Genomic DNA, 17,230 nt, shown 5'->3' on the forward strand with positions numbered 1-17,230 from the left:
TTTAGTTCCACGTTTTCTTTTTCTTGTTTTTTTTTTCTCACCAACCTGGCGCTGTTCCCGCGGCTCCAAGAAATTTTGTCCGCGCTCTGCACAGCTTTATGAGGAGCGGCCCTCATATGCGGCCCTTTCATCTGCTTCTTTTTTTTTTTTTTAGTGGGGAAATGTAGGCCATTGGTGCAAGCGCCAGTGCAAGTGTTGCGCGAAACCCTTGCCCGCTCCTGCTCACAGGTGAAGGGTTCCTCGGTGCTGGAGCGCGAGCTGCGGCGGTTCTCTTCGAACGTGAACGGCGGCGGCAGCGCGGCGGCGCGCCTCCAGCGGCTGCGCCACAACTCGGTGTTCGTGGGCAGCCAGATCCTGGTGCCCATGTCGAGGCGCGTCAAGAGCTGCGAGGACATCAAGTCCATGGTGCTGCACATCGACCGGCTGCCCCCGCCCGGAACGCAGTCGACCGCCCTGTAGCACCGACCGCTTACCCATGTACATACACGCCCTGCCGCCGAGATCCATTTTAGACCAGAGGGGGATTGCGCGGCAAAGGTTACGTTCGCTTCTGTGGCTTCCAGCGGCTTACCCCTCAGCCTTCTGGGATGGTGAATCACTGGCCCGAGGCTCGCACATACCGGAGAAAAACAGGCAACGCCAGAGGTCTTCTCTTAGGGCCGCCGCGAATAGCGGGCGAATCCCGGAGAACGTTTGCGCACTGTCCTGGTTTGTATACAATCGAGAAATGCACGAGCGATGTGGCCGCCGTGCGGGGTTTGTCGCGTGTGCACACCTGAGCTTAACTGAAACCATCTTTGACGCAAGCTATCATCATCATCAGCAGGCTGCAGGACAAAGGCCTCTCCCAGTCATAGAGTTTCTCAATACTATTACCTAGAGTGGAAACTGTCGCTGCAATCGCATGCCGCCATGGGAATTGTGGGTACCGTGAGAATCGGATTGGCAGCAACTGGCTAGTGCGAAGTGCTGTGGATGAGACTTGTCGGCTCTGAACTATTTGTTAGCTCTGTTTTCGGCATGCTTTTTTGTTTTCCGCGAGCCACTTTCTAGCATTCAATGGCTATCACAGATATGTCTAAATAACAGTGTGATTAGCATTTAACGCGTGTTCTCGCGTTAGCGGGGAGTTTCTTAAGATGAAGGGGTAACAACGTGCAGTGACGGCGACAAGTGACACGAGAAACGTAACTCAACAGGTATACAGCAAACAGCTAGATACTGTGGGCGACAGTGACAAGAAAAAAAAAACCGCTCCGAACCATGCTGTGAATGTGGTTGGACTGCGAAGCTTTTAACGATACCACAACGATTACCCATGCGGCGCCACTTGAATTTACATACGTGACTCTACAAAGAGTAGAAACAGAGACTGCCAGCCGCTACCTGGGATTCGTGGGGGCGGCGTCCCGAACATAGCAGCGTCGGAGAAATAAAACGGCGAGGAGCGTCTTTCGAAGGGTAAGGAGGAGGGCGGCACGCGCGGCTATGGCGTCATCTCTCTCACTGCCTCCCCATCACTCTTGTTTCATGTGTCGCCTCCAAAAAGCGCCCTCCCCCTCCCCAGACGCTGAATCCAAACCACCGTCTGTCTCCCCGCCTCCACGTATTGGGCGCAGCTTCATCGGCAAGATGACGGGCTAACGCTCTGCTTCTCTTCGGGCCCAGGTTCGATCCCTGGCGGTGCCAGTAATTTTTTTTTTGTAGCCTTAGAGTATCCAGTGGCCAGTACTAGCATGGGATGTTTGTGTACCCAGTAATAGCCTCGGAGTTTTCTGCTGACGCCGATACGAAAATGTCCTTGGCTGGTTAGAGGTATACTGCTCCGCAGTATAAAATTAATACACCGCCCCCAATGTCCTCCTGCGTCGGCGCTCGTCGCTGCCGCTCGCTTGTGGGCTGCTTCTGGCCGGAAAAAAATCGAGTGATGGCGACGGCCCCGGCGGCCTGCGTATAATTTTTTTCGCTCGTCACTGTCGCTCACACTACCCGTTTGCTGTATACCAACTGAGTTACGATTTTCGCGTCGCTTGTCGCCGTCGCTGCATGTGGTTGACCCTTGAAGCATGCACTGCCTTAAACAGGCGCAATGAGGCAACATACATGAGGACTCGGCAAGCCGTTTTTATTTTCCAGTTAAATAATTAATGCATTCTCATAATGCTTCGCGCGCGTCCTTGAAGGCTTACTTGAGGCAATAGGCTTCGCCTCTAGGTTTGTTTATATCTGCTTGGACAAAACAAATAAATACAACGCGACATCACCTACGCATCTCTAGCTGTTGCACCTGCTTCGCCTGCCAATAATTAAAGCAGATCATAATAATACCGTATTGAGAGGAAGGGAGAACTCCGTTTCAAAAAATCTAAATAATTTATTTTCAGCCAAATACGAACAAAAGAGCATCTAGTTTGGAGTAGGCAATAATTTATAAATATATCCGGGACGGCCCACTGTATCTGACGGCGTGAGCAAAATGCAGGACTTGTTTTCTTTTTAACCCCCAAATTTATTTCTCAACCTAAGCACTCTAATGCGGTATTGTTACAAAAAGCAAAATTTATTGGCGGCGGCACTTTTGGCAGCGATATTTTTAACAAAAACCTAATTTGCGTAAAGTCGTTTGCGGCCATGACACGCCGAACTTCCGGCCGAACTACACGGCATGGCGGCACACACGGAGACATGGAGCGCTCTCGCAGAATCACGTAGACACAAGCGCTAGATTCCACTCTAGGTAAGGTAGTGAGAAACTCCGTGCTCCCAGTGACCTCCAGCCGCTCCTGCCCTGCGCTTCTCGAGTCCATTCCCTGCCTCCGAATCTCCTTAATTCGTCTTTCCATCGAGTTATTGGCCTTCCCCTCCTCCTAGTCCCGTCTCTCAGTATCCGCTCTGTTGCCCTGGTGGTCCACTCGTTGTCATTTCGTCTCACTACATTGCCAGCCCAAGATCACTTTTTTTTTATTTGAACTATGATGTCATCTACTCGAGTTTGTTCCCTGATCCAGGAAGCTCGTTTCCTGTCCTTGAGCGTTTCTCGTGTCACTCTTCGTTACATGACCCGTTGAGACGACCTAAGTTTGCTTTCAAGTTGTTTAGTAAGGCGCTAAGTTTCCTCTCCATACGTCATCACCGGCAGGACGCGTTGGTTGTATACTCTTCTTTTGAGTGTCAGAAGTAGCTTACTCTTCGTTATTTGGGAGTGCTTGCCGAGTGCACTACAGCGCATACCTATTCTGCTCCGGATTTCTTCCTCGTGGTTGCGGTTAGCACTGATCACGCTGTCCAGGTAATTATATACTTCTACTCGTTCTAGCGTTTCGTTACACGTGGTGAAGTGGGCTGCTGTAGTCGGTGCTAACTCTAGCCACTCGGCCAATGTGGTTGATTCGTGTTTGCTTTAGGACGTCGACAAATACGAATGACAGCGTGCATCTGCAGATAAACGCAGCCAATGCTTCTGCTTTGGTGCGTTAACTCAGACAAGCCTCGCAACGGTGCACAAAGGGCGCCGTCGAAATGTGCACGTTTCCGTCGCCAGATTTCGTAGAAGCCCCGAAAGGCAGAGGAAAATTGGACATCCGCAGCGACGTGACTTGAAGCACACGCTAAACAGCTTCCTCGAGAAAGTTCGCAGTCGTATAAGTCTAGAAGAACGCAGCCTGGTGTATCCCGAATGGGCTAGACGACCATCCTGGAAGCGGCAAGCCGGGCATACGCGCACTCGCTCGCTGCTGCACGCTGGCCTGCAGCCCCTGCACAAGGGTCTTTGCCGCTGCCTCCGGGAGGCTGTTCGGTCGCGCGTTGCGTGTCATGTTCGCGCTTCTACGACACTGCAAGCCTTGTGAGGTCCAAGCAGGAGCGCGCAGTAAACATGTGTGCTCATACAAAATTATCCAGCAGGTAATCATAATCATGCCGGTGAGTATTCCGGAAAGGCATTTCATTCGGATATAGTTCCGGGGGAAGAAATTTGTTAAATTTCTTATTGCGGGCAAACAAAGGTTTTACATTGCGGCTATATTTGTGGAGAGAGGCTCTTCCATGATTGTTCCAATGCAGTGCCGTAACTGGATCACAAGGTTTTCCAAGGTACTATACAGTTTGTGTAGAAGTTTAGGCGTGCAATTTTTCGCCGGCTGGTCAATCGTTGAAGGAGTGCAGGTTTCCGCACGGCTGAACGGGAGTCTCGTCGTCTTAAACGTCTATAGACATAACGCGCTGCCAATCTCTGAAATCGCTCTGGTTTTTCAACCTTTTTTTTTTACTTTACCGCACAAAGCCCTGCAGTTCTTTGCTTCGTCCAACAGCAAAATCCCTTCGCAAAAATGTTGTTCACATGCAGTTCGCCATGAACCAGTTTTACGTTATTGTCCGCTTTGCTTCTAGAAGGTATAGATTACAAAAGCTTTTTTCTTTATTCGCTGTGTTGCGTAAGAGCAGTTATGTGACACAGAAGTGTCGCTACTTCTTAGTTTGAAGCTGTTTTCTAGCATGACTTTTTTTTTACTATTTATGCTATCTTAGAATGATTTCTCCAAGTTTGTGATCTCGACGTTTGTCGATTCTCCGAATATGTACCACAGAAAAAGGCTTGCAGCCAGGAATTTTCTCTTTTTTAGGGGGGGGGGGGGGGGGAGGAAGAGATGAAGGCCGCGATGATTGTGGTAAGGTTATGAACTCTCAACAATTATTCTCGGTAAGAATCGTCGTACCTAAATTATAAGGTGCTCCTTTAGTGTTTTGTACTACCTATTGGTCTTGTTGGTTTGATTAACGCCCAAAAATCTGTTTTCCAGTTTTAAAAAATCAAACAAAAATCAGGCTTATTGCGGTGTCCAAGTAGACAAAGCACAGTTCTGCAAACCGTACACCAACAGCGTTATTTTTTTCTCATTATTATTCCAGGTATCGTTCCAGACCCCTCTATGGGCGTGATTGGGTAGGGGACAGGCTAAGGGAAACATTGGGAGAAATAGGGAACTTTAGGAACAAAGTGGCATCAGTGGAGCCCCAGGTCTTTCTGGCCAGGAGAGACGATGGAAATGCATGGCCCGTCACCATTCGAAATGCTTCTCTAACCTCCTTCTTGTAGTTCTTTGTGATGCTGCGGGGGCCGGTCGGGCACGCACCGACACGTCCGGCTGACGTATCGAGCTCCGCGAGAACCTGAATGACTTGCAGCCTGTTGAGCCCGTTCGCATGTCCCTCAGCGCAGCGGGGCGGAGGGATCTGTTGTTTGACAGCCCAATCCACGTTTCGGAAGGGGGGTGTGGGGTGGGTGCCTACCCTCCCCCCAACCCCAACCCCCTCTGGCTACGGGCGCGCACGAAGGCAACATCCGTATGAAGAACCTGTCGAATAACCAAATCCTCAAGAGCGTATCCCTAGTTTCTTCGAGGTCGTCTGTTATACCAAAGACTCCAATATGCCTCTATCATGACCCGGTATCTTGGAAACCTTTTGTCCTTAGGGGCCGCCGTTTCCTCTAAGCGTTGAACTGTTCGTTAAGAGCAAGATGTCCATTTGCTTCCGACAGTTGCAAAACCCCATCCATGTTTATACATGACGGCGTTCCTCGGTTCGGCAGCACAGCGGCCTGGGGCATCCTCGGCGTGCTCACGTCTACGCTCCTCGAACTTGACCTTTCTGGGTGCGCAGCTTCTCAGACCAGATATGGGACGGGGGCAGGGTAGGTTCGCTACCCAGGCAGACAGGATACGCGATAGCTGGTATCAAATACACTGACCACAGTCACACAACAGATAGGTAGTAGCGACAACCACAGATCATGCCCTCCCCCATTCCGCTTGCCAAACGGGCAGAGGCGAGCCTCTTCGTGCTTAACGCATACAACCCGCCGAGCAAGCAGGAGTCTAGGCGCGTGGGTCAGATTTGTGTTGACGAATTCAATTCACTTTCCTCCTTCCCCTCTGCACCTGCCACCGCCCGTCCCTCTATCCACCCTCCGAGGATTGAAAGTCAAATGGGCCCGCAGGTCGAGCTTTTGGTTTCGCAGCCTAACTAGTGCAGCCATGAGCAACAACGTGGGCCACCTTCCAGGAACGCCGAGGATTATAGGCTTCCCTGTTTTATTGGGCGGTGGCATGTACCACCGTGCCATTGAGCCTCGCACGCTAAAAAAGAAAATCACGCACGCGTTCGTCTGACGACGATGATGGTTAAACGTAAAGCTTTCTCATAAGAGATTCCTTGTTTGTCGTCTGAGTTTGGACTTTGAATCGCAGACGGTTTGGGCTTTGAATTGTTGAGCGTTGACTTTGACTCACACGCAGTTTGGACTTTTGATCACAGCAGCTTTGACTTGAACCCTCGCCATTTAATTTCGCACGAAGAAAGCTCGATCGTCGTTAGAGAGAGGGTTGTATGACTTTCCTGTCTAATTTTGCACATCCATGCACCCCCTCCAAATACAAATTACTTTAACTGTGCCGGAATGGCGTAATCATCAGTCATCGGATAGACGTCGGCTTAATAAGGCGAGAGGCCCAGGTTCAATTGCGACCTCAGGAAGCGTTTTACTTCTTTAACACGAAAGTGTTTTATTCCCGGATACACCAAGATTTCACTGACGTCATATCCGTCACGGAAGTGACGCCAGTACAACGAAGCAAGTAGCTGGTAAACAAAAAAAAAGTAGCCTGTAAAGGGTGCACCCCTGCACACAGAGTCATCTTGCGGGGAAGCAACACTTAGTACTAAAGAGTACGTTATATTTGGGGTTGTTCGTTTTCGGGTTTTATATTTTAACATGGAAATGTTTTATGCCACGATACACCAACATTTCACTGACGTCATATCCGTCACGGAAATTACGCCAGTACACCTTTGCCGAAGCGACCCGCCAGACGGACGTCGCTCGCCAAGCACACTCACAACACAGCCGCCGACCCGCAGATCATGCTCCGCTGCAGATTTTGCTGAACATTTCACTTTTGTGTTTTACCGATTCCTATGACAGAGGTATCAACCACAGTTTTCTTCACTTCACCTACGATCATCGCCATCACCAGACAAAGTTGGCTTTCCTGCAGTACGTTTTGGACGCGACATACGGCATCCTTGAGACATGGGAAGCTTCGCTTCAACATTGCCGCCCGAAAGAACAGAAGGCAGTCGTTCCCTCTTCCTCGATTAGTATTTGTAGTTCACTTGAGTCACTTCCACAACCATAGTTTACTTTTTGCATATGATCATTGAAAGCACCTGTGGAGGAAGTGAAATCGCCGCTTTATTTGAATCATAATGTGGCTCGTGGCTCATTACAACTTTGTTCGACATGTAACGGTACTTCCTTCCCTATAGAATGACGGCGATTGGAAGTGCGCTTCCCGCTTCTTCCAGCCCGCTTCTTCCAGCTCACCCGCTTCTTCCAGAGTAAGTACCCGCTTCTTCCAGCGCAATGAAACGCACTGAGGGCGCTGCGGCGTACTTGCAGCAGCAGCCATAACGCTGCTGTGGGCGCTCGTAGTGTTTGGCTCCGAATGATGTGGATGCCCCGCCTGATGGCGTATGTCGCGTCGTAAAAAGCGCCCTGCAGGAAAGCCAGCTTTCTATGACAATGATGATGATCGCGGGTGAAGTAAAAGGGAAAAAACGCTTCCCGTGGCCGGAATCCAAGGTGGTTCCCTCGAGTCATGAAGCCAACGTCTATCCGATGATTGCGCCATCGTCGAAGCAGCTTGGTTTTGGAGACGGGTGCATGAACGTCCGAAATTAGACCGGAACATCATCGTACAACGACGACGATTGATGAACGAAAAGCTTTCTTCGTGAGAAACCAAATGACAAAAGCTGCAAGTAAAAGCCGCTGCGATCAAAAGTCCCAACTGCGTGCGAGTTCATGTCAACGCTCAACGAGTTAAAGTCCAAACTCAGACGACAACCAAGGGATCACTGGCGAGAAAGCTTCGCGTTCAACCATCGTCATCGTTGTACGAAGGGGTGCATGATTTTTCCATCGCCTCATCTCCGCAAAGCGACGTCATATTGAATTTCTACTCCTACACGCCGAGGTAGCTCAGTGGCTATGGTAACGCGGGTTCGATTCCCGGCCGCGGCGGCCGCTGTTCTGACTACGGCGAAAGGCGGGGGCGCCCGCGTGCGAGATTCTGTGTCGCACGTTAAAGATCCCCAGCGGGTGGTCAAAATTAATCCGGAGCCCTCCACCACGGCGCGCCTCTTAGCCCATGTGTAGCTTGGGCGCGTTCATATGTCCCACAATCAATGGCAACCAATTTCTAGCCTGTTTAGTTTAGAGCGCAAGCCCGGAGTGCCCTTACAGCGACGCCAGCGAGTGTGCGCGGCCACGTGGCCATCGCCGCTGTTGTGACTCTCCCTGCTCTTTCGAGCCTCTACTTTTCTCTGCCCTATCCTATGTTCCCACTTCCGGACTGGGTGAGTGTATTCTGGTGAACTCCCACAATATCCCCAGTCCGTTTCTATCCGCCCTTCCTTTTAAAGACGGACCACTATCATCATCGTCAACATCGCCGTTGACACGGTGCATGTGCTGCCGGGCACACGTATGCAACTCAAAAACATGTTCCCTATTCGGAAGGGATCGGCCACGAGTCTTCGTTTCTCTTTAATTCATCAGAGAAGGCGCACAAACATAGCAGACAATTACGCGGTCAAGCAAGAGGCACGTATGCAATGCACCAACGTCCGGCGGAACAAACAAGCTTCCGAAAGAGGGACTCAATTGATGGGTTGTTCCAAGGAACTGTACGAACTTTGTACACTAGGGGGAGCGTGAAAGGAGGGAAAAAAATTAAAAAAGAAGGAGGAAAGGAGCACAAGAGTCCAAACAAGGAATCAATTCAAACTGAAACACTTGGAGATGTCGTAAGCGTAGGCCTTCTTTCCTTTTTCCGTTTCTTCGGGGTATTTTAAAAATGACTGATAGCCGTGGTGAGAGCGGACATGGAGCGGCCAGGGAATGACTCGCGCCAGAACAAAAAAGTACCAGTACTTGATGGTTTACAGAGTGGCCTCGTCCATTCGTACTCCTGCCATTCTGCGAACTTCGCCAGCGGCACTGGGTTGTATGGGGGGATCGCCTGCGCCACCCTTTCCTTTTCTTATTATTCCCAGCCGTCTGTAGGAAGTCTGCGGGAACATTAAAATGAGTGCTATTACGGCGAGGAGGCAATCCTTCAAATTTTCTGCGTTGTCTCCGTGGTGCCTTTGGAAGAGTTTCTCTCGCACGGAAGCCTACTTCCAACAAGATGCGTTGAACCGTTTCAGCTTCATTTCCACAAAACTCGCGTCTCATACTTTTGCCTGCACTTCCTCGTAAAGCTGTTCGTTCTGCAGAACCGACATGCTCTGGATTCAAACAGCAATACCATCGACATAGCGAGGAAATTTTTCATTCTGAAATCGCACTTTGCAGTCCGGTACATCTCTAAGGACCTTTTCGACACTATTTGCTTCCTCAACTTATCGTTTCTGTCTACTTTGTGTGTTTCTTCTTTTTCTTTGTTAGATACTTGGTAATAGTGCCCGCCTGGAAAGACGGTACGAACGTGTGGACGCCGTTTGTTGTCGGCTGCGACTGAGGTTCTCCTCGAAGGACACGGGCTCGCCTATGGAGCAATATGTATTTTAAGGCGGTCAGAAATGTAATTATCAAGCCTAAGTCGATCCAGGTGTGTACCGCTATGCTCGCTGTTGGCCACCATAGATGCATAAGGGGACCATGTGCGCGGCGGTCGCATGTAGTGATAGCGACCTTTCCGCGCTGCGCCAATTCTGACCACAACAGCCTCTTGGCAGCTTAGCTTAGTTGATGTGTGTTAATTAGCTACGGAAAATGGTGAGCTACATTTTTCTCTATATACATGTAACATCCTGTGTCGCAGGTTGGTTAATTAAGGAGCGACCCCCATTCTGCAACCTCGCGCAAAGAGATCGCACCAATTACCTCCCGCTTCGCGATGCTGCGAGAATTGCGAGACCATACTGCTCAGATGCCCGCAAAGGCCCACCAGCATCTATTTTCGGAGATTTTCTGGCTCGTGTTGAACTCGGCAGTCACTGCGGACGCAGCACGCCGGGCCATTGGCTGGGAAGACATTGAGCGCCTCCTAGCGCTCGTCTGCATACGTGACAGCCGCAATACTCTGCTTTTACAATCCAACAGGGCTGTTGCTAGCGTCACTAAATAAAGGCTTTTAGAGTATCGGCACTCTTTTCTCTCATTGTTATTTGCCCCCAGTATTTTCATTGGTCGGTCGGCACCATGTGATATTTGTTTACATATGGTCGCAGCCAATTTGTGTCTGGGCGCGCCTCCTCTCTCTGCTGCGCGGACGCTGGACAACCGGCGGCGGTTTCGTTGGGAGAGAGATGGCAACACTGCAAGCCTGCAAGAAACAAAATGGCCCCAGACACTTCCAGGTGCAGGAAGTGGCGGTACTCTTAAGCGTAGCTTATTTAGTGACGCTAGCTGTTCCCAGTCGTGCGAAACTTACTCGCCGCTGGTGTCGGGTGCTGTGGCGGCATCCTTCGAAGGAAAAGATGGCGCTTTTTTATAGCGAGACCCGCCTGTCTATCGGCCATTGCCAAGACATTTATTATGCCAGGAGGACCGAACCCAGATAGCTCCCCTTGTAGCCACAGCAACAGCGACAGGTAGCGATCCCATTCTAAGGCTCGCTAAAAAGCCTGTGGGTAGCCTCGAGTGCTGCTGCTGCTGCAGGGGCGCGTGTAAGAGCAGCAGCGTCGACGTATATACCTCAAGGTCTTCCACGCGTTGCAGCTCGCGCTGCAGGCAGCAGCACTTGGTGTATGCGGTGCTGCTCACAACCTTAGGTATACGGGACCACTCACGTACTCCCCTAGCAATCGTCGTCACGCATGCCATAGTCGAGCGGGAGTTTTTTAAGCGCGGCATGCAGCTGCAGGTCCCCGCACACGTCCCTCATCTCGCCACCTATGCACCCTGGGGCTGCCAAGAACGCTTTCCAGGAGAAAACACCCACTTTTGTCGCGTTTCTGTCTCGACAAGCAGCGCAGGGACCCGCACGGCTCTGCGCCAAAGTGCTCCGCCTGTGGGGAAGCCGGAAATAAAGTATAATTTTTTCACAAAAAAGAGTGCACAACGAGTGTTCCTCCCTCGATACGCACATGTGTACAAATAAAGAGGCTCGGGTCATGGGCGACCTCTCGCTCGCTCCGTGCATACCGCTGGAGCGACTATTGAGCCGGCCATCTTTGCCCCGTTTGTGACGCGCACGCTGGCCAGCTTTATTAGGAAGCCACAAGGCCCCGACAGCCCATGCGTGTTCTACACTCTTAATCTGGATTCACATAACATCCACTTAGTAAGTGGAACTTTTTTGCAAAAAAAGTTCCAATTTTATACAGTAAGAGCTTGTTAATTCGAACTCGGTTAATTCGAACTTACAGTTCATTCGAACTGATACCCTGGTCCCGGCACAGCCCTGTACATTTCAATGGAGAAAAAATTCCCGATAATTCGAACGCGTCGATATCCATAATTGTTCATTCGAACTGGGATCCCTTGGTCCCCTGGGATCTTCTGGGATCCCCTGGGATCTTCTGGGATCCCCTGGTCTCGCAGAATAAATCGGCACAAAGTGATTACAATGTGTTGCAGATACACACCAAACCAAATTTACTTGAGATGCGAAGCAACGAAACAGAAAAACAACAGCGTAGCACGCGCGCTACGCTGCTACAACAGCTTGCTTACGTTTTATTTTGAGTGCCTCGACCCTGCAATGTAAATAAACGCGCTTTCCAGCATAAAAAGTGTCATTGTTCCCGAAATCACCTGCTACAAACGTGTAGAAGTGCCTACTTCGCGATAAAAAGTTCAGAGGTGGCTTCTTTGTGTTCTGCCCGCACACTGTGGCGCGATGTCCATTCATTCTACCGCCCACCCGCCATCTAATTCGAACAATTTTATCGTCCCCTTCAAGTTCGAATTAACGAGCTTTTACTGTAGTTAGAACTGTGTTCCACATACCCTGAAAAAGTGAGTGGAACAGTGCACCACATATTTTTGCAGCTGAATTATGTGGATCAGCGTCCTAAATGACAGTATTCAGATCACTGTTTCAAGTAGAACGGCATTTCCATTACTGGAACGCTGATCCACATAAATTCTTTATGGATTTATCTGGTGCGCCGTTCCAGGTACCTTCAGGCGTGCTGTTTATATAAAACAGTGCTCCTATAGACGTTGGGAACCTATGGGACTCCACTTTTACAACATATTTCTGTGTTCCTGTCGGTTTGAACCGACTTCTTATGCCAAGCGGGCGATTAAATTGCAAAGCACCACTTCAAGACAGCCTGGACATATGACCTGCAGGTGTACCAACAATTTGAAAGCACAAATCCCAGCATCAGTGTGGTCCCTGACAGTTCCCAACAGTCGTCTATAGCAGCACAGCCTAATATAGACATTTGTCTGAGATACCTGGAGCAGCACTGAAATTTGGCTTCCCCCGCTGAATCCTGTTCTGGGTTTTGGCTGCACGTAAAAGAAACAAGATACGTCAATTAAAATACATATGAAAGCAACTATTAGAACTGGTACACTGCTTTTAAAAATACAAAACAAATTTTATTCGGTGATATTTTTACGTACATTTGAGATATAGAGCCATGTCTGTTTCCACGTGCACAGAAAATGGCCAGCGTACAGAAACAAATACCAAAACGACAACGCTAGGCACTAAGTGGCATTTTCACATATTCACCTTTGCTCAAAAACATGGGTAATAAAGATGGATGTAGGCGCAACTGCGTCTCAAGCAAATATACTCGTACATCTACCGTGGCACTAACTTAGAAAGCATTATACAACAGTGAGCATAAAATATGCTGCATTATCACATGAAATCAGTTATCCCAAAGTCGGATGCACCCGGCCATTGCGCTTGACTACCATGTTTATGCATCGCGGTTGCAAAAAATGCAGTTTGATATTAAATTGTATAAAAAAGCCAAAAACCCAAGCCATACACTGTTGTATTATCACAAAACCTACAAGAGTTTAGTGCAAGAGTGTACGAAAAAAACGCAGGAGCCAATATTAACGATATACCAATTCACAGGAAAACTTACCAAAAGCATGTGGCATAATACCACAATTAAAACATGCATTTTAAAAACAGTACAAATCCCTGACACGAGACGTAAGTGTAATATGAAGATAACTGTACCCAAGACAGACTTAATATTGTGCCCTGAAATACCCTTTCACTTTAGTCGTGTTACTTGCCCCGACAATTTGTGCCTATTTGAAATAACTCATCCAGAAAAAGCTCATAACAGCATGTGTTAATCTTATAAAATTTTAAAATTTAGCAAGTAGCCTAACTCTACAGACGTTATTTATTCCAGTAAAAACAAGTCAGACATCTTAAAATAACCAAACTAGGCAGTGTTGAAACATACAGCTGACCAATTTTGCCAAGCGAACTTGGAAGCATTTTTTACAGCCGAAACATTTTACCTGAGGTAAGATTCACAGTTGTGTGCAATACAAACCCTCCGACCTATAGCTGAAAGTGTACTTGTAACCAAAGCCCTGCTTCTACCAAACAAGAAATGCAACTTTGTCCAAACTAAACAACTTTTTCAAGCCAAATACGCACATTTCGCACTTTCCAAGGGCGTGGGTGTCGGCTCAGATACATCACAAAAATTGATAAATAAAGCCCCAAGCCGTCTGTATAAATACGCACTGTCACTTTTGCATCCATCAACAGCAACACTGCTATGAAAAAAATTAGCAGTGGCTTAGCTCGGCTACGCCAGGATATACGTAGCGTGAGCTAATTAAGTTTCAGCTGGTTATTCTTAGCTTTGCTGGTTGTCTAGGATTAGCTTGATTATCATGCTTACTGCTGCTTCAATGACACACACACGGTATACGCATTATGTGACATATGTATATTTGTCAAGCGGCTCCGGCGCAGCGTCACCAATCGCCCCAGAGCTAAGCTGGTTCTACAGGAGCACGCCGGTGTTGCTGTGACGCACAAGCCATCGGTTCCACACACGGCCACCCCTCGCATGATCATCAAGTAGACCGGGCCGCCACGTGCGAAACGGAAGTCGGCGAAGACGCTGGGCGCGTGGGCTGTGTGAGAGACGCCGGGCAGCGCGAGCAACGTTCTGTGCGCCGTGTGACGTCACTGCTACTCGCGCATGAGCAGCACGGCTCTCCAGGAACCACGCGAAACTGCTCAACCTCGGCCAGTGTAGCTCACGCTACAAAAGTTTACATGAGCTGCACTTGAATAATAAAAACGTTACAATGCAGTTTCAGTAACTACATTAACAGAGTAGCTGCAAAGGCAGCCTGCGATTCGTGCCAATGATGAAAAATCGTAAAGGAATACACGGCTTCAAGTTTTCCGTTGACATGCGGCTTGCATCTACCAATAATTTAAAACCCCAAGTACAACTGACCCATCGTCTTTCAACAGCGCTTCAAGCTTAAATGACACCAGGCCACTGTTAAATGGCTAATACTTCCCGAGAAATCTCTGCAGAAGTCCCAAGAACTATCCAGAGACAAATAAGTGCCAGAAGATTAAGATGAAATATACGGCGGGGAGGAGGATGACCACATCCTGAATTGACAACGCAGGCGGCGAATCCATGACATGTGACGTGTTTCTTGCAGACAACATTTACGCTTCAATTCTCTTCTCTCAAAATAACTTGGCCTCGAGAAGACCTATTGCCCACCTCATGTACCGGTACATGAGGTGGGCAATTGGTCTTTTCGAGGCCTTAAATGTCCTTAAATGCCTTTAAGGAAAGAACAAGATAGTTTTGTTACACAACGGTTTTAAATAAGTGAGTTGCTTAGAATACCCCTTTGATAGCACAGTAATTGATTGAATTACCAGCGATTTCTTGGTTTTTTTCTGGGAATGCTGGTAAAAGTTCCACTGTGTACAAAAAAAATATGAGCACAGGCTGTCGATGACATTACTCTGATTCTGGAAAGTGTCCATCTTTGCTGCCTGTGTTCCTGGATATATAGGATTTTTATCCTTGAGAGGTTTCGTTTATTACCCAAATAATATAACACACTTAGAGCATAAGTTACGCACTTTTACACTACAACAAATGTTCCCCGTACTCTATGTGCTTTTTTTAAAGTGATGTTTTGAGGCTGCAGCTTAATGTACGTGACTTACAAGTAACAAATGTTTAACCTGTGAACGCTCATAAAATGCATTCAGAATTGTTTACCTAATGCTGCTACCACAAAGAAATAAATGGCCAGTCACAGGAAATAATAAATGTCGCACAGTGGCATAAAATTTGTTTTCTGGAGGTGCCATCACCTCAACTATTTTCTTCTCGATGTGTATGCCCTGCATGGTGGCGTAGTGATACGAGACAAACGTTGAGCTAATTAGTTGAAGCTTTTATTTGAAAGGAAGGACATAGCCAGTAAGTGGGTGGTTGGGGTTGGGATGGGAAGGGGGATATATATATATATAGTATGATCAGTTTCAGTTATTAGTTCGCACTTCGGACCCTTCTCTGGACACTCCTTTCACGCCTGCGGAACTTCAGGCTGCAATACGGCAAAGCAAAACGAAATCGGCGCCAGGCCATGACGGCATAACGTGGCAGAATATCCGCAACTTGGATGAACCACAACTTGAACATCTGCTCAGTTTAATTAACGACTCCTGGCAATCGGAAGAAATCCCGGAAACCCTCAAGCATACTTTGATCAATCTCATCCCAAAGCCTGGCAAAGAACCTTGGTACGCATGACTGCCTCTGGCTACTTAGAAGAGTAATCAACCGACAAGCAAATCGCCGTGGTCTTCCAGACTATGTCCTCACTGTCGACCTCCGCAAGGCCTTTGACAAAATCGACCAGGCGGCCATACTGAACGCTCATGCCTAGGCGTTCCCCAGTGTGCGTGCACAAAACTGGATACGCAGCTTCCTCAAAAATCGACCGGTTCAGCTATGTGGCCCACTACCCGGATGGGCACCAAATACATACTACAACAAGAGGGGATTCCCACAGGGATCTGTACTGGGCCACGTACTTTTTAACATATAGTTATGGCTCAGCTCACAAAGGAATTGGAGAAAGAAACGTCGACTCGGTTCGCAATATACGCCGACGATATTACTATCTGGACCGAAGGCAGTGACTATCACACTAAGCAGGACATGATTACAGAACTACAAGCTGTGGTGAACACACTCGAGGATGTTTTACCCGATCTAGGCCTTGAACTAGCCCCGGAGAAAACCGAGCTTCTGGTTGTGACTAACTCCAAAGCAAACGCGCACACAGGGAATGCGATTCTGCATATCAATGGAAGGGTCATAGAGGCAGCGAGAGGATCAGTTCGGCTCCTTGGCCTCCCCCTCTGTAGCAGTGGCAGTGCCAAGGCCTGGTTGTCACAATTAAGACAAAATTGGAAACAGATGCTCGCACTTATTGTTCGTTTGTCCAATAAGTACGGTGGAGCAAATCAACGTGCATGCCTCTCCATGGCTCGAGCTGTCGCAATTGGCACAATGACATATATGGCTCTCCCATTTATGAACTTAATAAGACAAACCTTATAACTCTTCGTGCTCTACATAGAGCTACTCCGAGAGCAATTACCGGCCTTCCAAAACACACCCAAATCGACGCCCTCAAGCGTGCTGTCCCCATCCCTCCAATAGACACTATTATGCAAGGTACGCGATGTCAGGCTGAGGCTAAACGCAGCCTCACAAGGCAGGGCATTGAACTTATGGCATGGGACGCCCAGAAGCCTCCCCCGAAAGTGCCTCTACCGACTGCGTTGGCACCTCGGACGTTCACAGACAATGCCCTAGGACACAGTTCCAGAGCGATATCACAAACCAAGTGCCATGCAAGAAAACGGCGAATTCGGCACCTACAGAACACCAAACTCAAAGGGGAAGTGGACATTTTCACAGATGCAAGCATTGCACCGAGTACAGTTGGCACTGCATATGGATATGCCCGGAACAAACATCTTTAAATGGCAGCTCTGCACTCGACTATAATAATGCCACCAGTCTGGAAGGTGAATTGTACGCTATAAACAATGCCCTTAGTCATCTATGTTACGATCTCGACACCCGGCCCCCTGGACACGTGTGTATCCTCACAGATTCGTTTGGGGCTGTACAAGATCTCCGGAATCCTTTCTCCTCC

General features: G+C 48.6%; 1 protein-coding gene across 1 annotated transcript in view; it reads left to right on the forward strand.

The window, feature by feature from the left end:
* The window catches only part of LOC144175190 (uncharacterized), a 31,168-nt gene extending 19,847 nt beyond the window's left edge, over nucleotides 1–11,321 (forward strand). The window contains exon 5 of the mRNA XM_077704293.1: nucleotides 229–11,321. Coding sequence (XP_077560419.1) covers nucleotides 229–459 — 231 coding nt within the window. The 3' untranslated portion in view covers nucleotides 460–11,321. The remainder of the gene's footprint in view (nucleotides 1–228) is intronic.
* Nucleotides 11,322–17,230: the final 5,909 nt, after the last annotated feature.

The sequence above is a fragment of the Haemaphysalis longicornis genome, unplaced genomic scaffold (assembly GCF_048455015.1).
Source record: "Haemaphysalis longicornis isolate Haplotype H1 unplaced genomic scaffold, Haemaphysalis longicornis Haplotype H1 scaffold_3, whole genome shotgun sequence".
Lineage (NCBI taxonomy): Eukaryota > Metazoa > Arthropoda > Arachnida > Ixodida > Ixodidae > Haemaphysalis > Haemaphysalis longicornis.